Source organism: Chinchilla lanigera, unplaced genomic scaffold (assembly GCF_000276665.1).
Source record: "Chinchilla lanigera isolate Chin_1 unplaced genomic scaffold, ChiLan1.0 scaffold00016, whole genome shotgun sequence".
NCBI lineage: Eukaryota > Metazoa > Chordata > Mammalia > Rodentia > Chinchillidae > Chinchilla > Chinchilla lanigera.
Genome location: NW_004955417.1, coordinates 25,488,551 through 25,515,692, shown reverse-complemented (window position 1 = coordinate 25,515,692; position 27,142 = coordinate 25,488,551). Strand labels below are relative to the sequence as shown.

General features: G+C 47.9%; 1 protein-coding gene across 1 annotated transcript in view; it reads left to right on the top strand.

The window, feature by feature from the left end:
- Taf2 (TAF2 RNA polymerase II, TATA box binding protein (TBP)-associated factor, 150kDa) overlaps positions 1-27,142 on the top strand; it is a gene marked incomplete in the record, with an annotated part of 58,309 nt that overhangs the window by 231 nt on the left and 30,936 nt on the right. The window contains 15 exon segments of the mRNA XM_005381913.2: positions 12-110; positions 639-693; positions 4,505-4,665; positions 10,596-10,714; positions 12,110-12,251; positions 13,665-13,896; positions 15,206-15,390; positions 16,677-16,790; positions 18,459-18,558; positions 20,282-20,367; positions 21,724-21,859; positions 23,373-23,527; positions 24,139-24,253; positions 24,513-24,622; positions 26,047-26,112. Of these exon segments, the coding sequence (XP_005381970.1) occupies positions 28-110; positions 639-693; positions 4,505-4,665; positions 10,596-10,714; positions 12,110-12,251; positions 13,665-13,896; positions 15,206-15,390; positions 16,677-16,790; positions 18,459-18,558; positions 20,282-20,367; positions 21,724-21,859; positions 23,373-23,527; positions 24,139-24,253; positions 24,513-24,622; positions 26,047-26,112 (1,859 nt within the window).

The window sequence follows — 27,142 nt, the reverse complement described above, 5'->3', positions numbered from 1 at the left end:
GCCGGGAATGCGCCGCGGGCCCGCCCCATGCCGCCGCCGGGCTCCGAGCCCGCCAGGATGAACAAGAAGAAGGGAGACAAGGGCTTCGAGAGCCCGCGGCCCTATAAACTATAAGTATCCGCCCCGCTCGCCGGCGCGATTGCCTGCCCCGGGCCGGGCGCCCCGGTTCCGCGCCCAGGCGGGAGGGTGTCCTGGGTGCGCGGGAGCGGCCGTGCCCTTGGCGGTTCGGTTCCCGGGAGGTGGATGGGCGGCCGCGCTTTCGGGCGAGATCTGCACTTCCGACTCCTGCCAGATTTAAAATAAGCGGGTTGTCCTGCTTTGCGGGGATTTATTTATTAGTTGTTCATGTATTTTTTTTTTTTTTTTAAGGCAGGGTCTCGCTGTGTAGTCCAGGCTGGCCTTGAACTCCGTATGTAACCTTGGTTGGCCTTAAACCGGCAGAGAACCTCCTGCCTCAGCCTTCCAAGTTCTGGGATGACAGGGCACGGGCCATCATGTCCCGCTTGTAGGGTTTTTAAATAAAAAGATTGATGTGTGATTTTGAGTTCCTTTGAACGTAGTCCTTATTTATACTGGAATGCACTTATGCTTTCATTTAATAATAGTTTTTTTTTCTTTTTTTGTATTTTTTAATATACAACTCATCAGGTTGTCTGCATAAACAACATAAATTTCCAGAGAAAATCGGTTGTGGTAAGTTTATATTCAAGAATTGCAAAGAGTGATAAGTGTGCCATTCACATCACGTTATGTTCTTCCAGATAACGGTGTTTCAAGAATAGGCACAAGTTAGGATTCAGGTCTGACTCATCCTTTGGCTGTACGCATTGCCTCCTCAGTATTCTCAATTTTTCTCTCTTGCCTGACTAAAGTTTTATTCTTCTAATTTTATTTTGTGCAGTATGAAATCCTGTATAACCAAGCATGTTAGAATTGTGCTTAAAACAAGAATAAGCCCATAGTGAGGTTTCTTTCCTGGAACAATTAAAATTTGTACTCTTACTGGCATGGCTTGGCTTCCAAAAGGCCACTTGTCTGTTCTGACTTCCATGAACTGGTTTTGGTGGTATTGCTTTGCAGTGAGGTTTTGGATAGAACTTCTGAGATCTAGTAGCCTACACAGCACCTTTTAGATGTGTGGCTTGCTGACATAATCTGCTCTGGGAAAGTCATTGAGAACCTAAACATTTAGTGTACTTTTTAGAGATACCTGTATTAAGTAGATTAAAATCTTCATGCCAGTTTTCCTTGAATAGCTTTATCAGTTTTCCCCTCATACTCGTTGCCCATGTCTGTATGTTTCCTTCGCTGTAAACAGAAAAGAATATGTCTCCATTTTTTGGAGACAGCTAGTATTCCAGGTTGGGCTTGAACTCACTATGTAGCCCAGGCCAGCCTTAACTCTCAGTAATTCTCCTGCCTCAGCTTCCCAAATGGTGGGCTTACAGGTATGCACCACCACACCTGTCATACAGTCAGAAGAATCACACAGTCTTAGGTTTATGGAGCTCCTACATTGTTCATTAAGTCCAATGTGCTCATTTATGGAATTTCTTCTGCAGTATTCCTCAGAGGTTACTGTTTTCCTTGTATCTCATTGTAGCATACTTAGGAATAGCATGTGGTATGAATTGTGTAGGGAAAGTGTGAGAGTTTTAGGAGGTTACATTGTACATGTTTGTTTTGTTTTGGTTTTTTTTTGCCTTTTTGAGACAGGGTCTCGCTATGCAGTTCAGGCTGGCCTTAAGCTCACTTTGTAGCCCATGCTGGTCTCGAACTCATAGTGATCCTCCTGAGTCAGCCTCCTGAGTGCTGGAATTACAGGCATGCACCACCATGCTCAGCAGTTTACAGTATTAATTGAGGGAAGAAATGACAAAGCTGTCAATAAAGATAGCATTAGTAAAACTGACGTAGAAAGCGTTGACGTGATTAACTGAACTACAGTGACCATTGAGTCCTTAATATGTGTGAGAAAGATGAGTGAGATGTGTTAGAAAGGCACGTGAGCCTTCTGTGCATTCTGGGTGATGTAAGGCAGGCGTGGAGGGAGCTAAGACACTCTTCCAAGGTGTATGGTGTTAACTCACTGAGTCTTCACAGTACCTTCCTCACGTAGGTAATATTTAATTCTAACTTTCCAAGGAGGTGTCTGAATAGAGGTTAAATGACCTTCTTAAGGGAGAGTAGAAGTGTTATCAGAGCAGTGAGACGCCTGCCTGCCTGTAGCCTGGCAGAGAGGAAGCTCCGGACTTCCGTGGCCCTAACCTCTGCAGTTCTCGGTCGTTAGTTGCTTTGGTTTACCGTCTTGGAGCAGAGAATGGGCAGTCCAGGTGTGTCTGCTCAGCCCTTGCTGTTGTAGTATCCCTGCCCCCGGGGGACAACTTAGCAGTGGCAGTTTACCAGTTACTGAAATGTTTGCTGTGTGTTATGGGGTAGGGAAGTCACCTCTGTCCTCCTCTATGGAGCGGTGGTCTGTGACTCCACTGGATACCCTGGCTACAAGCTCTCTACTTTGACTATGGATTATGGGAATGTTTTGGGACCTGCAGCAAGACGTGAGTTCTGAATCAAAGTACCATAGCTCCGGGGAGAGTTAAATCTTTTCCTTTGTCCAGAGCAGATGGAGAGCTGGCCTCCTGCTCACTCCAGGGACCTCGTTCTGTACTGTAAGATAAATTCTCTACCTCTGAACAGCACCCCCTGCCCCACAATTTCTGTCTTAAATGTGTTCATGTAATAAATTGGCTCAGTTATTGCAACAGTTATGAAAGGTAGACCATCATTCTTGTTTAACAGATGAGGAAAATAGGCACAGAGAGCGACAGTAACTAGTCCAGGAGCACTGGTCACAGTGTGGTAAAGCTGGGATTAGAAGGGAGGGAGTTTACTCCAGAACACATGCGTTAAACTACAGCGCTGTGCTCTCTGGGTCTTTTTACACTTTCCCGTAGTACCTACTTCGTAGAGCCTTGGTGTAAGATGTACAGAGTAGCACGTGGCTGTCAGAAGCTGTCCAGGTTAGAAAACATCTGAAGTGTCTACTATCTAGTACAGTGCCTGGCATTTAGCAGCTGGGCCTGCTTGAATTTTATCTTAATCCATCACAGCCCCTGCTGAAGCCCCTGAAATGTTACAGTTTTGTGCTGTCCCATATGTCTTCTGTATTCACGTCCTGTCACTGGGACAAAACACCCGTCACCAGCAGTTGAAGTAAGGGTTTATTTTGGCTCACAATTCTGAGGGAATTGTGGAACTGACTATATTTCCTGCAGTCCATAGTTGGCTGGCTTAGGGCAGAAATGACACTGTGAAAGGGCTGGGGGTGGCAGGGCAGGGGGACAGCTGCTTCATCGTGGCAGCCAGGAAGCAGAGAGAGTGGAAGGAGGAGGACACCCAGAGAGAAGGAAGGGCTGGGGACGAGACTACACCATTTCAGGTCGTGCGCCTGTGACCTCCTTCCTCTAGGCAGATGCTAGCTCCTAATAGCACATTCAGCTGTGAGCTTATCAAGGATCGACCTACTGATGAGTGTAGGGCCCCATGAACCAGTCATCTTAGAGCCGCACCCCTGAACACACAAGTTTTGGGGGGATATTTTAGATCTAGACTGTAGCACCATGCGTGAGCATATCAACCAAAGATCTTAGAATTGCTGGGCATATTCCAGGTTCCCTCTGTCCGTCTTTCCCTTGGGCTGAGCACCGCAGGTGGTGAGCGCTCGGTGTGTGCCCTGTGTGTGGCGTCTTCGGCCTGTGCTCGGGCAGCTGCGTGCACACGGCCAGCGTGGCGGAGCCCTGGCTCTGGGCTGCTTGAGGCGTCTCCGCACCGTGGAGTTCCCGCGGCTCCATCTTGCCTGCGTTTCTCTTACTGTTTGTTGCTTTACTATCCCGATTTACCTCTGTGAACTGACAGGCTTGTTCCCTTCGGTAGTGTGCTGTACTGGTTTTTCCCCTCTGTGTTTGTGTGTCCGTACCTGCGTGTCTGTACATGTATGTGTGTGTGCATGCACACAGTCCATGTTCTTTCATTCGCCAATCTTGTATCTTTGATTCTGTTGCTGTTCTGTTATTTTCTTCTTCCGTTTCGCTGCTCGGCTTCCAGTCATTCCAGAAATTCTTCTTCTTTTTTATTTTTGTACAGGGAATTGCACTCAGGACCTTGTACTTGCCAGGACTTGTGCCCCTGAGCTGTGTCCCTGGCCAAAAATTCTTATATTTGAGAGTAGTGTGCCCTTTTCTTTTTTTGTAACAGACGGCTTAATTTTGATTGATGGTTGTGTGAACCTCCAGGATGGCAAGGTGTACGTAATCCCCACCAGTGCAGTCAGGAAGACAGTCGCGTTTGGAATTAAGAAGTGTGGACAGCACTGTATGTGTGCCTGGGTGTGCGACTCTTCAGGGCGTTACCTGTGGGGTGTAGTAGGCCCGTCGTGGAAAGCAAAGGAATATGTTCTGCGACATACCGATCTTCACAGCGAAGCTCTTATTCTTTGTTTTTACAGGGATTTGTGGAACTGACTATATTTCCTACAGTCACAAATCTAAATAGGATCAAGTTGAACAGCAAACAGTGTAGAATATACCGAGTGAGGATCAACGATTTAGAAGCTGCTTTTATTTATAATGATCCGACCTTAGAAGTCTGTCACAGTGAGTCAAAACAGTAAGTTGTATGCTTTAAAGGTCCACATTTGTAACAGTCTTGGTATTTTTCATGATTCAACTCATGTTTCTTAACAGATCTTTCTCAGGTCATTGTTAGACTCTGATTCCATTTGTATGTTTATAATCTGTTGCTTTCGTACTCTGCACATTTGGATCAAGTGGGTCCTGCTAGTTCTCTACAATATAGTGAATTATTCCTTCTTTTCTTTATATTACAATTTTAAGGAAGTATTTTCTAGGAACTTCCAATTTTTTTCTTTTGATTTCTTGAGACAGGGTCTTCCTGTGTAGACCAGGCTGGCCTTGAACTTGTGGTGATCCTCCTGTGTCAGCCTCCAAAGTGCTGGGATTACAGGCATGTGCCACCATGTCTGGCTAGAAACATTAAATTTTCTTACCCATTTTCCCATTTTTAACTTTTTTAAGTAGTTACTACATAAATATTAAGTATTTTCAGGTTAAACATGTGGTTCAGTAGTGGCGTAGTTGCCTAGGTACTGGCAAGGCCCTGGGTTCGGTCCTCAGTACTGCCAAAAGAAAAAAAAAGAACAGTAATTTTCAGTGGCTGAAGTGATCGCCATGCTTTTTAGACCAGACACAAACTAAAAGTACTCTGTAATAGTTTTGACTAATTTATTATTATTTTTTTTTTTTTTTGCTTTTTGAGGCAGGGTCTCGCTATGCAGTTCAGGCTGGCCTTGAGCTCACTTTGTAGCCCAGGCTGGTCTCAAACTTGCAACGATCCTCCTGCCTCAGCCTCCCGAGTGCTGGGATTACAGGCGTGTGCCACCACGCCCAGCAGTGTAGACTAATTTAAAACATCTTATAGAACATTATGTGTAACACTATCCGCTACATTAGAGGACCCTCCTTGTTTTTAAAGTTTCAGCGGCACTGGGTTCTGTTGGTTCTGTGACTTAGTGTTTTGGGGTACGTTGCCGAGTCTGGATTGTGACCTTGTTTTAGTTAAAATGGCATTTTAACAAGCACAGCACGTACAGTAAGGCAGCAGTTCTCAAAGTGCTGCTGGCCAGGCACAAGCGGCCTTGCCTTGTACCTGCTGAGTAAACCGCTGGTGGTGGGAGCCTTCAGTTTGTGTTAGCGAGCCTTCCGGGGCTTGCGGGATGGGCCAAGCTTGAGATCACTGCAGTCAGCCCTCGGGAGGGCTGAGAAGGACGGCTTATTTTTAGAGAAATGTGTGATCCCAGATGATCATTGGTTTATAAGGTGTGATAAAAAATACAGTCTGCCAAAAAAACAAATGTATGGGGCTGGGATTTAGCTCAGCGGCGCAGCGCCTGCCTGGCAAGCATGACATCGTGAGTTCGATTCCTGGTACCGGAAAAAAAAAAAAACCAAAAAACCCAACCAACAAACAAAAAAACCAAATGCGTATATGCTTCAGCAGTTTGCCATACTAATACATGTCTGGAAGCTGGTGGCCACCTCTTTGAGCCCCTCTTGTAATTTTAGAGGCCAAAGGCAACTTGTATTAATCTCAAGATGTCTCAATAAATTTGGTATTAAAATATTTATACGCATTTTTCTTTTCCTGATAGATACATTTTTTGCAGGCTCTGTGTGGCGTTTACATTTTTAAAAGTTATGGCAGTGAAAGGCGTGGCAGTTACCCCTCCCCCCGGGACACGCTCATCTCCTTGCCTCCTTGCTCTCTGAAGCAGTTCTGGGGGAGCGTCTTCCGTTGCGCTGTTGAGGCTGCCTCCGTGCCCTGACTGTTCCAGACGTGTCTCTTTCATGGCCGTTTTGACTTTGGGGAGGAGCTGGAGTCTCGGTGTCATCAGGGGAAGTGTGTATGAGCCGCCTTTCTGGTGGGCGACACTGGGCGGCAGCGTGCACTGCCGCACCTTCTACGCCCGCACTCACGCCCGCACTCCCCAGGCTCGCAGACTCAGCGGGGCCAGGAGCACAGCGTCGCGCTCTGGGCCAGTCCTGTAACTTCCCGTCCCACAAAGGCCAGTTGTTGAAGTTGTGTTGCTTTTACAGCCCGGCTTGTAGAGCTGACCGGAAGAGGGTTGTTACAGAGTCATCTCCCTCGGGAGGAAACATGTCTGTGTGTGGGTTGTTGCTGCCCGGGACGCAGAATAATCTGTCCCCGAGCAGCTGCCAGGCCAGCGAGGCCGGTGGACACCGTAGGCCTTTGTGGAAGTGAAGTTAACCTTGCTGTTTATCCGCATGAGCTCGTAAAACTTTCTCCAGCAAAACAGGCGGCGCCTCATCACTTTTACTGTTATGACTAAACACAGTCATAAGGGAGAACCTTTCCCAAGGTTAGGTTAAGAATTGGGAAACCTAGGGTATATTTTAGTTTTCCTTGCAGCTAAAGGCACGGTCCTGTTGTGCATCGTACTTACTTTTTTTGGGGAGGGGGGGCCTTTTTTGAGACAGGGTCTCTTGCTATGCAGTTCAGGCTGGCCTTGAACTTTGTAGTTTTGTAGCCCAGGCTGGTCTTGAACTTGCAACAATCCTCCTGCCTCAGCCTCCCGAGTGCTGGGATTACAGGCATGTGCCATCATGCCTGGCTTACAGGCATTGTACTTAATAAATGCTTGTTTTTTTTTTTTTTTTTTTTTTTTTTTTGCTTTCCTGCCTAACACTAGAATCTCAATTAGAGAGATAATATTTGTTATCTTTACTGGTGTTTATGTTCTCTGACTTGTTCAAAAAGGGTTTGCAATTTGTTTCAGATTTTATTAGGGAAAAGTTTTTAAAAGTAGCTAATAAAGTTAGCATGAAGAGGAAACAATAAAAGTCAGGGGTGCACACTGTTAAGTTGCACAATTCTGAGCAGGTTTGTTCCTGAGACTTCTGGTTGTCATAACAAAGAGGGAAACAGTATTTTTTTTAATGAGACTCAAAAGAGGCAAGACAGAGGCACAGCATGTAGAAGAAGCACTGCTGCTCTTCCTGGCAGTCAGACAGGAGCAGCGTCCTGGGGTGACGTGCGTGTCCTGCGGGACCCCGGGGAAGGCAGCTGATGAAGGTCTTGGCACACTCCCGTTGTAGCACACTTCCGTTACGTTCTTGTTTGTGAAGTGCACTTCCTTGAGTGAACCGACAAAGTTTGCAATAAAGCTGAAACAATTAACTGTGAGATGTTTTGAAATTAGAAGCAAAACTTCAGGTTCACTGGTCATGCTTGATCTTTAATACATCAGAACCTTACAGATAGACCACGCCCGCTAAAAGGCATTTCTTTTATCCAACTGATGTTAGTGGACATGTTGAATTACTTTTATAACACTGGAAACCATAATAGTTATGTAATGTTTATAGACTTTAAAACATTTTTGGTTGCCAGGTGTGGTGGGGCACACCTGTAATCCCAGCACTTGGGAAGCTGAGGCAGGAGGATCGCAGTCAGTTAGAGGCCAGCCTGGTTTAGTTCAAGGCCAGCCTGAACTACATAGTGAGACCGTATCTTAAAAAGGCAAACCAAGAAAAAAACATTTCTGTTGTTGTTGTTAATAGTTTCCCAGTAAGATGATTTAGGCACTTGACATTTTCCCGGATGTATTTTATGATGGGATCGCGTGTGTTACAGACAGATTACATTGGGCCTCCACAGCAGCTGTGGCTCTTGGGTGGTTTTGAGTTAGTTAATTTTGGTTTTTGTTTGTTTGCTATGCGACTGTCTTCTTGGTTATAAAATAAATGTGGACTTTGCCAAGGAAACTTTCTGTGGGTTGGTGGCCAGCAGTGGCTGACATCTTCCCACTCCGTTTCTTCCTTTCCCCAGAGAGACTCTGCTACTTTGAGGAGATGTTTGTATTTTCCCTATTGTCTCAATTTTCGAGGTTTCTAGAATCAGTGTAATGCCAGTCTCTTCGTTTCCACTGAGAAGAGGCAGTGGAAAGAAAGCCATCTCAGTGTGGGAGCGAAGGAACTATGCGGTTACGCTGTTAAAAATTGCTTTCTTTTGCTGGGTGTGGTGCATGCCTGTAGGTACCTGAGCTCTGGGGACATCAGATATAAACCGTAACAGTATCTAGGGTTTGTTTTTTGTTTGTCTTTTTGAGACAGGTCTCACTATGCAGTTCAGGCTGACCTTGAGCTCACTTTGTAGCCCAGGCTGGTCTTAAAACAATCCTCCTGCCTCAGCCTCCTGAGTGCTGGGATTACAGGCGTGTGCCAGCACACCTGGCTTATTTCTTAATTTTAGAGATAAAAGGGAAGGATAAAAATTTTTCAGCAATCTAATATCATGTATTAGAAATATTGAAAAGGCTTCCAACCTGTAGATAAAATAGTCTTTGATACTAATTGCTGGTGAGGATTTGGAGCAGCTGGCCATGTGCCCTTTGGTCCATTGTTGGAAGGTCCAGACAGCTGTTTCAGGGTCTGCGGGCTGCAGATTCTTAAACATGCATTTACTGGGGGCTCAGAGGGCCACGCGTGATGTTTGTGCCACAGAGGCGACACTCACGTTCTCGGAAAACCTGGGCAGCTGCTCGTAGTAGCTTCACCATGCTGACTAGATGGTGGAAGCAGCCTGAGTGTCCCTCTGCTAGTTAGAGGAAAACCCTGGCCACAGAGTAATGCTGCTCACCTGTAAAAGGAACGAGTTACGGTACCAGTGGCACACGGCTGAATTTCAGAGACCAGACAAGCCCATCTCCCCGGCTGACATTCTGTGACTGTTCAAGGACGGGGCAGTGCCAGGACTGGCTGTGGTGGTGGTTGCCTGTCTGTGACTGTTCAAGGACGGGGCAGTGCCAGGACTGGCTGTGGTGGTGGTTGCCTGTCTGTGACTGTTCAAGGACGGGGCGGTGCCAGGACTGGCTGTGGTGGTGGTTGCCTGAGCCTGCGCGTGTGTTAACGTTTCTAGAACTACACACCCGAAGGATGGATGTGCAGCTCCCGCTGTGTGATCGATCTCACTAAAGAGATAGGCGACGTGTGCGGCCTTCCTGTCGCTGGCTGGGAGCACAGCTCGGGGGCCCGTGCTCCGCCTGCAGGAGTGAAGCGCCCTCCGCCCCTCAGAGGCACTGACTTCAGGATAGCTGTCATATTTCTCACCTTCTATTTTCCGTACTTAGGGCATGGAAAAAATTGTCCAGATATTGAGAAGTCTGTGCTTCCAGAACCTTAGGCTGGGTAGCTGCTATCCTGAGGAGCTGTGTTCCTTTCCAAGAGGTAGAAAGAGCCTTGGTGACGGGGAGGCTCAGGCTCTGCGGGTTCAGAGTGTGTGCCGTGACTGGGTCCCGTCGAAGTTGGGAAAGTGCCGCCGACTTCCCGAGCCGTGGCAGCCTCAGAGCTGTTCACAGAGGCTCAGAGCCGGAGCCCTGCACCCTGCGCCCTGCTCTCGGTCTCCTGGCTGTTTCCTTTGAGTCCAGCGAGGAGATGTGGTGTGTGCATCCATGCGCGTACACTGCTTCATGGAATTCAATCCAAGTCAGATAAGCACAAAGTTCCTCTCGTGCTGTGATGCGATGGGAGACAGGCCGCGTGACGCGGAGCCCAGCGCTGCCCGAGGGCCGGCTGCCGCAGCGCAGCGCGTGTGGTGCACGGGCGCCCGGGAGTGCCCGGCCTCCGCGGTCCCGCGGCAGCGGCGCGCGTGGGACTGGCGTTGCTGACTTCTTCAGCCCTCTTTATTTTTGTCTAATTATAAAGCTTTTTGAACCCTTCCACATTCCTGCCAGGTAGGTAAGCCACGCTTACTTTCCAGTTCTGCCTGTGCTGCTCACATCGTCGGGGCAGCGCGGCGACTTTGAGGGTCCGAAGCAGTGAGGACTGGCCTGCGGCTCTGCCGTGGGAGCCGAGCGGCGGCCGCCGGGCTCCGAGGGGCTCCTGCGCGCTCCGTAACAGTGCTCACGGCGGATCCGTGTGGGACCACACGAGGGGAGCCGGGCGGGGATGGGGAGACTCGGAGAGCGCGTGGCTTGTAATTAAATGTCGGCTTTTCCCCAGGAGAAACCTCAATTATTTTTCCAACGCGTACGCCGCCGCGGTCAGTGCTGTGGATCCCGACGCGGGAAACGGAGAGCTGTGCATCAAGGTTCCCTCCGAGCTGTGGAAACACGTCGACGGTAAAGTACCCGACGCCCCGGCTGCAGTGGCGGTGCGCGGACCGGGGGCCGGACAGGGGTACGCGAAAGCTGGTGGACTGTGGATTGTAGTCAGGTCCCGGGCTGAAACAGGGTGGGAGCTCCCTCTCCTCAAGGGTGCCGGCCGGCAGGGAAGGGCCGCTCAGGCCGCCGCACTGTTGGTGCGGGCTTCCTGCGCCGCTGAGCACAGGACCCAGGGCGTCGTGGATGCGGGCGTGCCCCACCCCCGGCACGGAGCCGCATCCCTGGCCAATTTCACTGTCGTTTCCAGACGGGAAGATGATTTAGAAATCGTACGGCTGGGACAGTTGTCAGGACCTGGGAGCGCTGCACTTGAGAGGGCCCTGCAGAGCCTCTCATCCACTGAGTCATGTTACCGGGCAGCAGTGGAGCCCAGTGGGAGGAAGTGGCCGCCGCAGCCTCTTAGCTAAGCCCTGGTGGGTGGAGCTACACTCGGAGCTCTGGCACCCACTCTGCAGCCGGCCTCCTAAGCAGCTCCTTCAGTCTTCCTCTCCTCTTGTGCCAAGTTGTAGTCATTGCAGTGTTGTATGAACGTGTCTGTCTGCCCTCACTGTATGAAAATGAGTCAAGACAGCAGGGGGAAAGAGTGTTGTCACTTTCCCTATCTGCGGGGCCCAGGCTGGGGTAGAGCCGATCACTGTTCTCAGGGCCCACGCTTCAGTGGTGCACGTTCAGATGATTATAATATTTAGGGGAATTAAAGATAGCTTAATTTTAATAAAAACAGCATGTAGGGGCTTGTTTTTGGTGGTTTTTTTGGTTCTTTTTCTTGCTTTTTATGAGACAGGGTCTCAAACTCACAGCGATTCTCCTGCCCCTGCCTCCCAAGTGCTGGGATTATAGGTGTGCACGACCATGAGTGGTGCAGCATGTGCTTAGTATACAGAAATCATAATGCACATTCCTCAGAGTCACAACCAACTTCACGCCCCCTTTCTTTTAACTGCAAAGTCATCTAAATGAACAATTTCCAGGGAAGCGTTAAAGGAGATGAAACCTGAAAAGTAAAGTGTGGGGTTGGACGAGAAGGCTGTCAGTGTCTGCTGTGGGAGCTGGGGCTTTCTCTGTTGACACTGCTGTCGTACGTGCCGCGACGACGGAGTGCAGCGACCACGCTCTCCTGGGAGGCACAGCCAGTGCTGCTCCGGCGGCCTGACGGCTGGGCACTGCAGAGGCAGGCTGCTGAGCTGGTACCGGGTGAGAGGTGACACGCCCAGACGTGTGCCGTGAGCAGGATATTTAACGTGACATTCAGCCTGCGGGCCCCGCTTGCGTTCGCTGCCTTTTCCTGTGCCGTGCCGGCTGCCGTTACTTGTCCACAGAACGTGCAGCGGTGTGTGTGCGCTGTTGTTGCAGAGCTGAAGGTCCTGAAGATACACATTAACTTCTCCCTGGATCAGCCCAAGGGAGGCCTCCACTTCGTGGTGCCCAGCGTGGAGGGCAGCATGGCAGAGCGGGGCGCCCACGTCTTCTCCTGCGGCTACCAGAACTCCACGAGGTACATTGGCACCCTGGCCTGCCTCAGGCCGCTTTGCTTCCCAGCGCGTGTGTGCGGCACGCTCATTTGGTACACATCACACGGTGTGAGTTTGATCCCCGCGCTCCGGCCTCTGCTGACCCTTACTCGGTGACTCCGCTCGGTCTCTCTTCCTCTCTGTCCTCCCAAGTGCGGTGTTCTGAGATCATCGTCCCCCTTGATTCTGTCTTTTCTTTTAATTTCTTTTTTTTTTTGGTTTTTCTCCGGTACCGGCAACCGAACTCACGACCTTGCGCTTGCCAGGCAAGCGCTTTTGCCGCTGAGCTAAATCCCCAGCCCCTTCTTTTAATTTCTTAGCGGAGTCAAACAAGTGTACAGGAAATGGCACAAATTTTAAGCTCAATAAATCTTCACAAGTAAACAAATCCATTTAGGCGACACTGAATCAGGTCGGTATTTGTAGTGTCACAGAGCTCTCCTCCCGTCTGCCCTGCTCTCTGAAGGGCCGTTGGCTGCTTGTACTTGCTTTTGAGCTTCACAAAAATGGAATCCTATGCGTTGTACTCTCTACAGCTGGCTGGTTTTGTTTAACCTGAAAAGTGAGATTTACTATCTTTTTGTGTCCTAGTACATATTTCTGTTCATTCTCATAGCTCTGTAGTTCATTGCTGAAATAGTTCAGTGTCTATGCTCTCTTCAGAGCATTGCCTTCTGTAAACAAGACTCATGTCTTACATTCCTTTATGTTTCCATAATGAGAGCGGTACTGACCCCGGCACATGGTAGGACTGACTTAAATTAGTAGCCAAAAGTAAACTTCAGAACCAGGCGTGGTGGCGCACACCTGTAAAATTCTTTTTAAAACTGATCGTAAGCCGGGCGTGGTGGCGCACGCCTGTAATCCCAGCACTCGGGAGGCTGAGGCAGGAGGATCGCTGCGAGTTCGAGGCCAGCCTGGGCTACAAAGTGAGCTCAAGGCCGGCCTGAACTGCATAGCGGGACCCTGTCTCAAAAAGACCAAAAAAATAAATAAAAAAAATAAAATAAGTTTTATATCTGGCTTTGTTAGCATTCGGTTGGAATTCACACAGAATTTATATGGAACAGATTCTGAGTAATAAATACATTTTAAAACTTTATTTAGTTTTCTGAAATGAATGCTGTGAAAAAAACTGACCAGTGTCAACATACAAGTTAGAACTGTTTTTGGAACTAAGATTGATTAATTTTTTAGGTTTTAACCTGGAGGTACCACATGATGTATTTTTTTAATATTGCTAAATGAGACTTGGAAGCAGATTTTTTTTAATAAGGTACTTTTAAGATGCAAAGTGAAACGTTTCACTGACTGGATAGAAACGGTCCCGTAACTTGGCAGGGGGCCAGGTGGGAGCGCACTTGAGGTGTGTGCCCACGCCGCCGTCTTGTGTTTAGGTTCTGGTTCCCGTGTGTGGATTCGTACTCCGAGCTGTGCACCTGGAAGTTGGAGTTCACCGTTGATGCCGCCATGGTGGCCGTCTCCAATGGAGACCTGGTGGAGACGGTCTACACCCATGACATGAGGAAGAAGACCTTCCACTACATGCTCACCATCCCCACCGCGGCCTCCAACATCTCCCTGGCCATCGGCCCTTTCGAGATCCTCGTGGACCCCTACATGCACGAGGTGAGCCACGGCGCCTGCCCTCTGCCACCCACCCTGGCGCTCCTGACCAGAAGAGGGTTTGTGCCCCACACATTCACCTCCTTTGCACCTGCCAGGAGGTGTTGGCCGCGCACTGAGGGGTGGGGCTCTTCGGCGAGTGTGTTTCAGAAGGAGAGACGTCGGCGCGAGTGCGCTGACCAGAATTCCAACCCTGCCTCGGGCTTTTCTCTTTGCCTCTGAATGTGCAGGTGTGAGAGCAAACCTTGCTCTGTAATTTTGAGTTTGCACTTTTTCACATACCAGCGATGTGGGGCAACCGTGCTTATAAACTGTGTTTGGCAAAAAGATGACATACTCGGTGGATTGAATCAGTTACAGAAATCAGCCTGTACTCTAAGGAGGGTACATCAGGTATCTTTTAGAGTGCTAAGTACCACGTTGAGAAAACTGAAATTTAAAAATACTCAAAGTGGCTACCTCATGTTTTGCCCAGACCTGACTGTCATTTAAGTACTGCGCTCAGCGACGGGGCCACGGCGCCCTTGACTGTCTGGGCTGTCCACTCTCTCACACGGACCTCTCAGGCTCTTGCCCCGTTCGTAGCGATCTGCTCACGTTCCGTCTCCTGTGTGAAACGTCACTGCGCGCTCCCAGGGCGGGCTGTGTCCCTGTTGAGTTACGCAGTGCAGTGGTCCTGGGAGACAGCATGCCATGTGTGTCCAGGGCAGCGCGTAACCTAAGAAAACCAGAGCCCCTGTTTGTCTGGCAAGCACTGTGTGTCCTCACTACCAGTGAGTTCCCTGTGCCCTCAGAGTGCGGCTGAGGTAACCGCGGAGGGGTCTGCGACAGTGGGGCCGGCGCCGAGCGCGTATGAGTTACTAGCCGGCGGCTGGGGGTGCAGTAGTGCGTGCCGGGCATGTGCGAGGCCCTGGGTTCCATGCAGAGCGCCACAAGAGGCAAACAGAAGGCAGTGGAAAATGGCTGAGAGAACTATGAAATGTGCATAATCTACTAGGTTAGCTACATAAGAGGAGGAACTACGATAATCCTTGGAAATTCAGTCTTTCTTGTTACGTGTGCATATCACAAGGAATTTTAACTTCGAACCAAAATTGTATTTTCAGTGAGTATAATTATTTCAGGTCTTACAATCCATCATGCATTTAATTTTTCAGTACAATGAATATTTGTTTTGTAAGCACAACTAAGAGTAATCACTAATTTTACGGCAGCGTGTTCTTGTGGGTTACAGAAACATTTGTAATTGAGGTGCGCAGGAAGTTTAAAATGCCAGCCCCTCTGGATGACCATCCCTGCTCTTCCTTTCCAGGTCACTCATTTTTGTTTGCCCCAACTGCTTCCACTGCTTAAACACACCACATCCTACCTCCACGAGGTGTTCGAGTTTTACGAGGAGATCCTCACGTGTCGGTACCCGTACTCCTGCTTCAAGACTGTGTTCATTGACGAAGCGTATGTCGAGGTAGCTGCTTATGCATCCATGAGCATTTTCAGGTTGGTGTCTCTTCCGGTTTGAAACACCTACCTTGGAATCATGGTGGGAGGAAAAGTTGCTCACTTTATGAGCAGGGTTTGTTTTTTTTTTGTCTTTTTGAGACAGGGTCCTGCTATGCACTTCAGACTGGCCTTGAGCTCACTTTATAGCCCAGGCTGGTCTTGAACTCACAACAATCCTCCTGCCTCAGCCTCCCAAGTGCTGGGGTTACAGACCTGCACTACCATACCCAGCTTATGATCAGTTTTAAGAAGAATTTTTTCCTCTAATTTAAATGTAGACTTTGCTAAAAAAAAAAAAAAAAAAGAAAAGAAAACTACCTAGTGTTCTTAAAATTTAAAAATCTAGAAAAACTATGAAGAAAATTTGGACGTAACTCAAAACACTTATCTTCATCCAGAACTAACTGATACTAGCAGTTTCCATATTTGTTTTAGTCTCTTTCCTATTTATAAATTTTTAAAAATGCATCTTACTGTATAGATAGTAAGGCTGTTTTTCTACTTAAAAATCAACTGGATGTGATCAGCAATTTGTGGGAAAAATAGATGGTGAGAGTATTTGCTTTTGGGGTTTGAAGCCAGTATTGGGGTTTGAAACCAGTGCCGTACACATGCTCAGTCAGCACTGTACCTCTGAGCTGTATTCCCAGCCTTTTTTTTATTTTTTAATTTTGAGCCAAGGTTTCACTAAGTTGCCCAAGCTGGCTTTGAACTTGTAATCCTCCTGCCTCAGCCTCCCCAGGAGCCTGGATTGTGGACATACAGGTGTGTTCTAGCCACCCTCTCTGTTCCTGCTGCCGTTAACTGTCTCTCCCTCATTCTTTGGAAAGTTGCAGTCTGTAAGTTTCAAGAATGATGGAGGCATAATACTGCCTCTGCATTTTCCAGAGTGTAGTTACAAAAGTTGCACGGAGAATGTACTTAAAAGTAAATAATAGAGCAAAAAGTTAGTGATTATTATTAAGGTTTTTGAAACTAGACAGCCCCATCATATTAGCTCAGTGTCTTATTAACATCCCAGCTTCTACTCTGAGTCCCACAGTTCTGTGTGTTTTCCGTGGTGCTCAGTGACAAACTGTCTTCCTTGCTCTACACAGAAGTTGCTAAGATTGTGACCCTAATTCCAGCTAAGGGTGTGAGCATTAGAAAGCTCTTCGGAAGACTATTCTATTTTCTGTCTTTTGTGTCTATCTTACACTCCATTATTTTAAGAGAGTGATTATTTTCTTGGCTGAACAATTGTTCCTTAGTTGTAATTAATTTCCTCACTTTGTAAATTCCAGTACAAATCTTCTGCACAGCGCCATGATTATCGATGAGACCCCTCTGACAAGGAGATGCTTAGCTCAGTCCTTGGCCCAGCAGTTTTTTGGGTGTTTCATATCCAGAATGTCTTGGTAAGTGAGTGATTTCCAAGTTTACAGCTACCAACAAAAGACACCAAGGAACCATACTGTCTTGGTTACCTTTCTCTCATTGCTGAGACAAAATACCCCACACCCCAAATGAAGGAAGGAAAGGTTTATTTAGCTCACAGTTCGTGGAGGTCTCAGGCCATCACCAGCTGGCTCCAAGGTGGGGTGGCTTGGCACAGGGGCAGTAGTTCAAGGCGGCAAAAGGCGGAAGACCGCAAAATCAGCAGGACCGAAAGCGGAAGCAGGCCTGTTTTCCTCCCAGGCCAGTCCCTTCCCGCCTCTCCCACAGGCCCGGAGTGCTGACAAAGTAAGGGCCCTGGCACCCTGCTGAGTGCTTTAAGCTCCTAAACCTCTCAAGTTGACAGTGTTTCAACCATTACACATACATTCATTGTTTTGTGGGAGCTGACCTTTGTCCCAGTTGCAGATAGCTAATTTGAAAGACAGTGTTCTTTATAGATCTAAAGAAGAAGAATATGAATTTCACCCTAACTTTTGGCCATAAAAGTAGAATAGTTACTTCTGTAATTTATCATAAAAATCTGGTAAAATAGTCTCCAGGAACTGAATGAATACTGTCGGTACACAACTTGAATGTTTAGGCCCGGGATATAGCTCAGTGGCGTAAGGGTCTGGCTGACAAGCTCAAGGTCCTGAGTTCAATTCCCTGTGCCCAGAAAAACCCCACACCTTAAATGTTTAGAAAACTACCCAGTTGTAGCGTTCAAAGCAGTTGGAAGCATTCTGGGTAACGCTTAGGGCAAACTTACTGTCTGCAGTAGCGATGGCGATGCAGAGATGTGCTTGCTTAACTTGAGATGAATTTAAAGAACGACACAAGACTCCCTTCAGGTGATCATTTCTGATTGTGAATACTTTATCCCAGTGGTGGCAAGCACGGCGGGCACGCGGGCCAAGCCTCCCCAGCAGCCCCACATCAGATAAGTTGTTCTTTCTGAACGCAAACCTCAGTCTTGTGGTTAAGCGCGGTGTTGGCTCTTCGTGTTCAGTAACTGTTCTGGGTTGTGGTGGGAGCACTCAGTCTCTGAAACGTTCGCCACCACTGCCTTATGCTATATGTAGCGTGTAGAGCTCAGCTGCTTTTTCTTCATGCTGGAAGGGACGGCCTCTTGACTTGTAATTTTCTTTAAATTATGCAGCGTTATCAAAGAGCAGTGTCTGGAGCACGGGCACCATGTGTGGATTGAGGGATAACAGTGAATGGGCGAATGAGTGAATAGAACGAGTGGCTTTCTCTCTGGAGAAAGGAAAAGCTGAAGTAATGCAGCTTAGGCTCAGCCTCGGTGGGAATGAGGCGCAGGACTGCAGCGCGGGCGTCGGCAGTGCAGACTGCGCACGGCCCAGCGGGAGACAGGCAGCGCGTGCCCTGCGGGTTAGCTTGACTCGGGCTCAGTCCCAGGGGTGCGGAGGTGCGGTGGCATCCAGCTGCCCGACTGCTGGTCAGTGTCATGCCCTTGATGGGGGAGATGCGCATGGCGCCTGCTCTGTCCTCCCTGCCCTGAGTGACGTCTGTGGCCCAGAGGCACTTCTGAGGGTGGAGGTGTGGAGGGCTGGAGACGCAGGGCAGGCGGTTTGATCCCGGTGCTGCAGGAATCCACGGTAATGTTTACGTTTTGGATTTTTGCCCAGGTCTGATGAATGGGTGCTAAAGGGAATTTCAGGTTATATTTATGGGCTTTGGATGAAGAAGACTTTCGGCGTGAACGAGTACCGCCACTGGATTAAAGAGGTAACTGCTGTTTTCCTCTGTCAGGGTGGCTCGCGCAGAAGGAGAGCGCTGAGCGCCAGCAGCCGTGCTTGGTAGCCGTGTGCCAGCCTTCAGCGTGGTCCTGGCCCCGGGCCCCATTGGTGTGGAGCTTTGCAGCGGGTCCATCTTCCTCCCTGAATCTGTAAGGCACAGTGACGCAGCACTCGGGGGCCGAACGCACCCTTCTGCTCATGCAACCGCTGATTATACGCCGGGAGCCCTTTATTTATTTATTTTTTTCTTTTGGTTTTTCTCCAGTACTGGGAACTGAACTCACGGCCTTGCACTTGCCAGGCAGGCGCTTTTGCTGCTGAGCTAAGTCCCCAGCCCCGCCGGGAGCCCTTTAATGCGTTCGCGTTCGCCTTCATCACCACCACTTTTTGTCACTTAAAGATTTGGCCAAGAAGTTAAAATCCACTGTGTTGTGTATCTCTTTCTGGCCATGTGTACAGCCTTTTAATCATGTGATCTGAGATCGATTCTTCCCTCTGGGTGGAAACTTCCAGCCTTAATGTCCAGACTGAATGGACCCCTCTGTCTGTTCCTTTTTCCTCTTTTATATGTCATCATCCAGATGTGAGCTGAAGCCAGAAAGTTAAGCAGCTAGATTCATTAAGGGTGCGGACTTGCAGAACTGTAAGAACCTGAAAAAGAAAACATAACCTACTGCTTCTCATGTATAGGGTGCTGTTACGCTCCTCTAGCAGCTCATAGCTCAACCGTCGCCAGTTGTGGGAGTTGGTGGTCTCTCAGTGGTCCCTGGGAGAAAACGGCGAGAGGATTTAGAAAATAAAGACAAGACAATAGCCGGGGTTGGGTGGAGTTACCTCTTTCCTGATGAGCACAAGGACTGTACGTTAGCTCCCCCGAAGTAGAACCAACTTCTTTTCAGGATCTTACTTCATGATACAGCCAAATAGCATGCTCTAGCAAAGCACAGACATATTCTGAACACCAAGTTAGCTTTTTTTTTTGCTTTACCTGATTGAATTGTCTTTCCTCTGTTGTACTTCCATCTTTTGTAAAATTTTTAAAAATTTAATTAGTATATATCAACAAGTGAAGTGGGGAGGATTTTTCCCCCTTTTGTTTTTATAATTTGAATTTTGATCATAATGTGAGAAACCTGTATCCAGTATTTTGGAAGAGGAAGCCGTCATGTAACCTTCCTTAACCTAAGCTCAGGCGTCCTCAGCATCTTGCAGACCGGGAAGCAGGATGCGGGAGATGAGGGACTGAGGTCCCGGACTCAGCTGTCGTGACTTCCTCCCATGGACGGAGCTGGTTACTGCCTTCCTGTATGCACCTGTATTATTTAAACTAGTTATGAGTTTCTGGCACAATGGTGCTATGTATTTTGTTTGGTTTTTTTAAGAGAAGCCTGGAGAAATGTAAAAATGATGAACTCCTGATGTAATTTATCCCCATTGCTGTTGTCACTCGCCCAGTCCCTAAGAGCGAGGCCCTGGGGAGGGAGCAGCAGTGTCATGAGACCACCAGGGATGAGGACAGCGGAACAGAAGCCGCCAGGCTCTCGACCTGAGCCGGCTGTGCGCTTGGCTGTGTTTATTGGGCTGTAAACTCTCCTGCTAATGCTTATCCTGAGAAATTTACAGTTGGAGTCCAGGATAAAGAATTGTAGTTTGCTTTTGAAATTTGGTGTGTAAACGAGTTTTACTGACTTCTATTTTTGAATCTTTCTTAGGAGCTGGATAAAATAGTGGCATATGAACTGAAAACTGGGGGAGTTTTACTGCATCCCATATTCGGTGGAGGAAAAGAGAAGGATAAGTATGTTTGGTGTTCAGGGATGATGTTATGGGACTGGTCTTAGGGGGCCACTCCTCCGTTTGTGGGGGCCACACAAGGCCAGAGACAGACTAGCAGTGCAGAGGGGTGACCCCAAACCCGCTCGTGTTCTCGTTCCTCCTTCCTTGGCTCACATGAGGTACAAAAATCACTTTGTAAGTGCTGGATTGATACATACTCTAAATCGTATCCAGCGCAGTGTGTCTCTTCGATGCTGCTGTGAGCAACGCTCTTAAGTGTTACTTAGGAGCAGCAGCAATGCATTCCACACAAGCTCCGCTCAGTGGAGTCCGAGTTGGAGGCCAGGCGGGACTGGTGCCCAGGGAGGGTGCTCCTCCAAGTCGGGAGTGCTGCAGGATAAGCAGGGTGGGAAGCGGGTGCCCTTGACCCTGAGCCCTTGGGGCAGAGTCAGCATGATGACACACACATATACACGCACACACACACACAGAGTCAGCATGATGACACACACATATACACGCGCGCGCGCACACACACACACACACACACCCGCCAGCACACCTCAGCCTGTCCAGGGACTGAGCATCCCTGTGAAGACTGGCTGCAAGGGTGTGGCTTGGCACGGTTTTGGGGGGTGTCTTTTCTTGGTACCAATCAAGGTTTTAGAATGGTCACTTTTAGATTCCGCAGTTGTCCTTTTAGGCATACAATTATATAGCAGTTCTGTTCCCTGGCATTTAGTGTGTGGGAATACTTGAGCTCATATAGAAAGATGCTCACGGCAGCATTGCCTGAAACCATGAGAAGGAACAACTTAGATGTTCGTGTGTCTTAAATACTTTGGGACTGTGTCCTTCTCTTTCTGGTGATCCTCTTCCTCATATCAAGTTCTTAAGTTTTTACATGGTTATTCTGGGCTTTATGTCCTGGATTTTGTATTTTTCATTAGGAAAAATTTTCTCACTTCAGGATTATGAAGTAAAACCTATTGCTGTATTTTCTTTCAGTACTTTCATAATTGTTTTTGCTTGTTTCTTTTAGATACCTGATTCATCGTACTCTTGTGTGTGCTTTAGCATTGGGGTATTGGTTAGAATTGCTGTGACTATTGGTAGGTAGAAAGAGACCTTAAATACACAGAGTGCTGTGTCTCTGTCTGGGAGCTTGACATGTGTTTCCATTTATTCGGGGTGCCCTTTGTGTCCTTTAGTAAATCTTCGTAATCTCTCAGCCTTAGGGTTTCATAGTAATAAGGATATTACTGAGGTTAGGTATTCAGATGGGGTTTTTGATACATTATCTTGCTGCATCTGTGAAATTTGTTGCTCATTTAACAGTCAGAGTTTGTGAAGTAAATTCGCTTCTTTCTTTTTCTAGTCCAGCGTCCCATCTGCACTTCTCCATAAAGCACCCGCATACGCTCTCCTGGGAGTACTACACAATGTTCCAGTGTAAAGCTCACCTGGTGATGAGGCTGATTGAGAACAGGATCAGCATGGAGTTCATGCTCCAAGTAAGCGCTGGGGGTGGGAGCTCAGCAGTGCAGGCAGGGCTGCATGCGCCCTGCGGGAGCCTGCGGGGGACCTCTGCTTTGTCTCTGCCTTTTCTCAGGTGTCAGAGGGGTGTCAGCACCAGACCCGTGCAGTGTGTGGTTGTCAGGATGGTGAAATCAGAGTGTGCGTGTGCAAGCAAACCCATGCATCCGTACAGTATCTTATCTACAGTGCCTAGAACGCCACCATAGAATTCCACATAGAGATGTGTCAGGGCTGTAGACAGTGCTCAGTGGCATAAGTGCCTGTCTGGCAAGCACAAGGTTCTGAGTTCGATTCTCGGTATAGGAAAAAAAAGTTTTCAATAGAGGAAGAGCAAACCAATCTAACAGGCGGGTATTTTTGCCTGTCTCTAAATTTTGCCATATTGTAAAGCAAGTGTTAGTGGAAGTAGTTTATGATACAGCAGGAGAGAGTAGAAGCAAGATAGTACAGTAAGAAGTAAGATAGTAGAAGTAAGATTGTAAAGTGTTCGGCTATTTTTTCCATTGATAGCACCGCTAGAGGCAGTGAAACCGACATTCCTTTTGTAAGCAGCGTTTGGCTGGGGTGTGACTGGGAGAAGCTTTGCCTAGCGCGGGTGAGGCCTTGTGTTCAGCGCCCAGCACCAAAAGAATCAGTAGAGACAACGCAGAAAGTTTGCCCTGGAGTTCATTATGTTCAGTCCTGTCCTTCAGCTCGCATTTAGACTGGAGAGCATAATTAGTGAGTGAGAAGACGGTCTGTGAAGAGCTGCTCCCCTTTTTAGAGCTGTATGTGTATTAGTAATTTATTGCAGTGCTGGGGATCAAACCTGAGGTCTCACACGCTTGGCAAAGCTGTCACTGAGCTGCACCACAGATTTCCCACTCCCACTTACTATTTATTTATTTTTTGGTTGGTTTGTTTCTTCGTTTGTTTTTGAGACAGGGTCTAACTGTGGAGTCCAGGCTGGGCAGTGAGGGCGACCTCGAACTCATGGCAATCCTCCTGTCTCAGCCTCGAGAGTGCTGGGATTATAGGTGTGCGCCACCATGCCTGGCTTTTTTTTGTTCTTTTGAGGCAGGGTCCCACTATGCAGTTCAGGGTGGCCTTGAACTCATAGTGATCTTTCTGCCTCAGCCTCCCAAGTGCTGCCCACTTGGTTTTACTAGGAAAAAGAACACATGGATTTATTGCATGCCTAAGACAGAGTATTAGGGTCCTGATGGGCACTTCTATAGCAAAATAAAGTGTATGTATTATATACTGTTCTAATTCTTAATAGAATATTCTTTGTCTAGTACATCTTTAACATTCAGAAGTATTTGTGTGAAGATGCTTTTATAGTCTGGCTGTTTAAATCTTCGCATGTCTCTGCTGCTTCTAGTGTTTAACTAGAACAATTTATGTAATAAAATTGACTCCAGTAAAGCGAAAGTGCGAAACAGGCGCCGTGTACAGCTGAAGCAGTGTGTTGCGTGGACTTACTAAACGGCGCTTTCATCCTTACAGGTTTTCAATAAGCTGCTAAGTCTGGCCAGCACTGCTTCATCTCAGAAGTTCCAGTCACATATGTGGAGTCAGATGTTGGTTTCCACATCTGGATTTTTGAAATCAATTTCTAATGTCTCTGGCAAAGACATCCAGCCCTTAATAAAACAGTGGGTGTATCCTTTTCAAAGAGTTCAAACAGTGGGAAAGGGGTGTGATGTACGTGAGGGGAGCTAGGGGTTTGAGGAGCTACAAGGAGCATACAGTAATTATTTCTCACACGCAGTGGGAATAACCAAACTGCGAATCATTTCCTCTGTAGCATCCACTGGTCGTCGAAGCACACGTACATAGACACGCGTGTTAATGCGTACAGCGTTTGGCGCACCCTGAGGTGCACCTGACTGTGTGCAGGAAGAAGCCGGCGGTGGCGGGTGGGAGAGGGACTTGAAGGCTTGCGGAAGCCCTTTCAGGGCGAAGCGGCGCGACTCTGAGCTGCTCAGGCTGCCGCCACCCGAGTGGCATCTTGGAGTCTGCGACTGCTGAGTAGTAGAGCAATTTTTTTCCTCCGTGAAAACACAGATTTTTCAGTGTTCGAGAAATTTTGTTTAAATCTGGGGAAACATTTTCTCAAGAATCTTGAGTACGTTGCCACCTGGTTCTAATGAAGCGCACTTCCAGCCCATAAACTGGTGGGCTAGATTGGAAAATTACGTGTGCGTCAGTAGCGTGTTCTGTGTAGCACATGTCCGTCTCAGTACGTAAGCTCTCCTTTACAGTTCTCCAGAGACCAGAGTGGAGTGGTGAAATTCTATGGAAGTTTTGCGTTTAACAGAAAGCGAAACGTCTTAGAATTAGAAATCAAACAGGATTACACATCTCCCGGAACTCAGAAATACGTGGTAGGTGTTTTTTCCGCAGCAGCCTCCGCTCTCTCCCCGGTCTCGGCAGGGGCAGGGGATTTGTTTGCGGAGAGTAAAGCGGGAAGGTGCTGCGTGTGGGTGGAGGGCAGAGGGTGGCACGGAGACCCGGCCTTCTCTTAGGCCGGTGCTCTTCCGTGTCAGTGGCTGCGCGGTTTCATTCCACACCTCGCTGCGGCAGCTGTGCACACACGTTGCTGTTCGCTAGCGCTGCTTTTGTGAACAATGTTTCCTACTGAAGGGACCACTTAAAGTGACGGTGCAGGAGCTGGATGGATCCTTCAATCATACGCTGCAGATTGAGGAAAACAGCCTGAAGCACGACATTCCCTGCCATTCCAAAAGCAGAAGGTAGGCACTGGGTCAGGACGACACCACACGCTGAGCCGCGCGTCCCCGGGGCTGAGAGGCCCGGGTGAAAAGCCTGCCGTGCTGTTAGGGGAAGCACATGCTCTTGGGAACCTTCCTCCCTGCTTTACTTCAGGTCGGTGTTACTGGAACATTCTTGGTTTGCTTTCTGTTCTTGGTGACATTTTCATTTGTAGGATTCAGTCATTCATCTCTGACTAGTAAAGAAGAGAATGTTTCTGTGCTCTGTTGGAAGAATGTGCACGGTATCACCATTTCACGAACAGAAGTCTTCAAACTTGACTTTGTTACTTCACTTCAGATAGATGGGAATGTTGGTTTTGAAAGCCTGAAGAACGTTTGATTCTTTTTGGGGGGCGGGGGTAACCAGGAATCGAACTCAGGACCTTGCGCTTGACAGGCAGGCGCTTATGCCACAGATCTATATCCCTGACTGAACTTTTGATTCTGAATCTTCTTATAATCATTTTAATCTGAGAAAAAAAAATTTTCTTTGTTTTTGTGGTTCTGGGGATCAAACGCAGGGGCTCATGTGTGATAGCAAGCGCTCTCCCATGGAGCTGTACCCGTCCCAGCCCTGGAACAATTCTCAGTTCAGAAAGAAATCCCCAGATCCCCAAATGCCCTTGGTCTGTCCACTTTGGTAATTATGAACATGTGATCGCTGCTTTTGTAACATTTCCTCTGGTTTTAATTCTCTAATAACAGTGTGTCCTTTCTTTATCTACGAGGCACTGAAGATTGAATCTCGGGCCTTCCCGTTGAGCGTTATCCCCAGCCCTTTTCTACTTTCAGACAGGGCCTTGCCGAGTTGCCCGGGCTGGGCTTGAACTTCTGATTTTTCTGCCTCAGGCTCCCAAAGTGCTGGGGTCGCAGGTTCTCGAACGTTCTCTGCCGCGGTTTTTGGTGTGTCGTCCACTGGGTTTCCTGCTGCGTGAGTAACCTGTGTGCTGGCAGTTGTTCCTGGCTTCGCGTGTTGGCTGTACGTGGTAATAACCTTCGCGGCGTTTCATTAGCCACTTCATTTCGTACAGGAGACACTCGTGTTCCCGCAGTCCGCGGTTTGACTTGGGCTGACATCCACTTCAGGCCTGGTTATTCTTCCATTATTAGAAAGCATTCATCTATGGTAGATGCTCTTATTGTACAGAAAGTGGTACCTGCCATTTGGGAATATACAGTGATATGTTTTGAATTAACATTTGATCATGTCTGCTTTTCATTAAAATGCGATCAGGAGAAAACTTCAGTATTTACTGCATTCCCTCTGGACTCAAAGTAGATTGTCTTTGAGTTCCATTCCATGTGCTATCCGTTCTCCCTGAGGAGATCTTCCAGTTTTTAAACTGCTGCTTTTTATGTTCAGATTTAGAAATTACAGTTTTCAAACTTTGCCTTAAACACAGGAATAAAAAGAAGAAAATCCCACTGATGAATGGAGAAGAAGTTGATATGGATCTCTCTGCAATGGAGTAAGTTATTTACGAGTATGTGATTCTCAGCCTGAGAGCCTTCCAGTGCTTTTTAAATCTGCAGATCCCTGTGGTAGGGACAGACGTGCCTGGAACCGCGGCTCCGCGAAGGGAGGGAGCCCGTCTGGGCTGATGAGGACTGAGGGGAGGGGAGGAGTGAGGGGGGGCACAGGGCCTGTCGCTGCCCTCCCCCTCAGTCTTCGGCTGCTCACCTGGGATCTCACAGTGCAGTTTCCAAGTCCCCGCCTCCTCCGGGGGGTCTGCTTTGGGTTTCTGATGACCCCAAGTGGCATCTGCCAGGTGTTACTGGTTGTGTTTGGAGAAGGGCCTCGGGGTATTTTGAGATTTCTCATGTTTGCAAACACAGTTTAAAGACCACTGCTGTAACGGCTGTGTGGCGACACTCATCACTTGAGGTGGTTTACTTCTTTTTTTTTGGTTTTTCTCCGGTACTGGGAACCGAACTCACGACCTTGCGCATGCCAGGCAGGCGCTTTTGCCTCTGAGCTAAATCCCCAGCCCCGAGGTGGTTTACTTCTAAATGGAGTGCAGCTCCTCCTCTACCTTGTGCCTATGTCTTTTCTGTAAGATATCACAGTTATGTATAGATTTGGATGCCGAAATTCTCACTGTTGTTTCTGTACAGAAACTTCAAGATCAGTGTTAATTTACATTGTTTCAGAGCACATACTTTGCTGTGTAAATGCCCAATACTCTTTGTTCAATTGAATTAATGTTACAGGTGATTTTCTTTTAACTCATTTTCTTTTAACTCAGGTTGAACTTAAGTTCATGAGGATCTTCCTGCCTCAGCCTCTTTTTTTTTTTTTTTTTTAATTTTAGAAATTAAAGGAAAATACTAACAGATCGACAACATTTTACAAAATAGCAAAGGATCAGTACAGACATTACAGAGTTACAAACAGTGGTAGGGAATTAACAATGCTTATTGTATTACATATTGATAGCTTCAATGTAGTTTTTCATGAAAACACATATAGACATACAAAGCTAATCAACCAATGCCTCA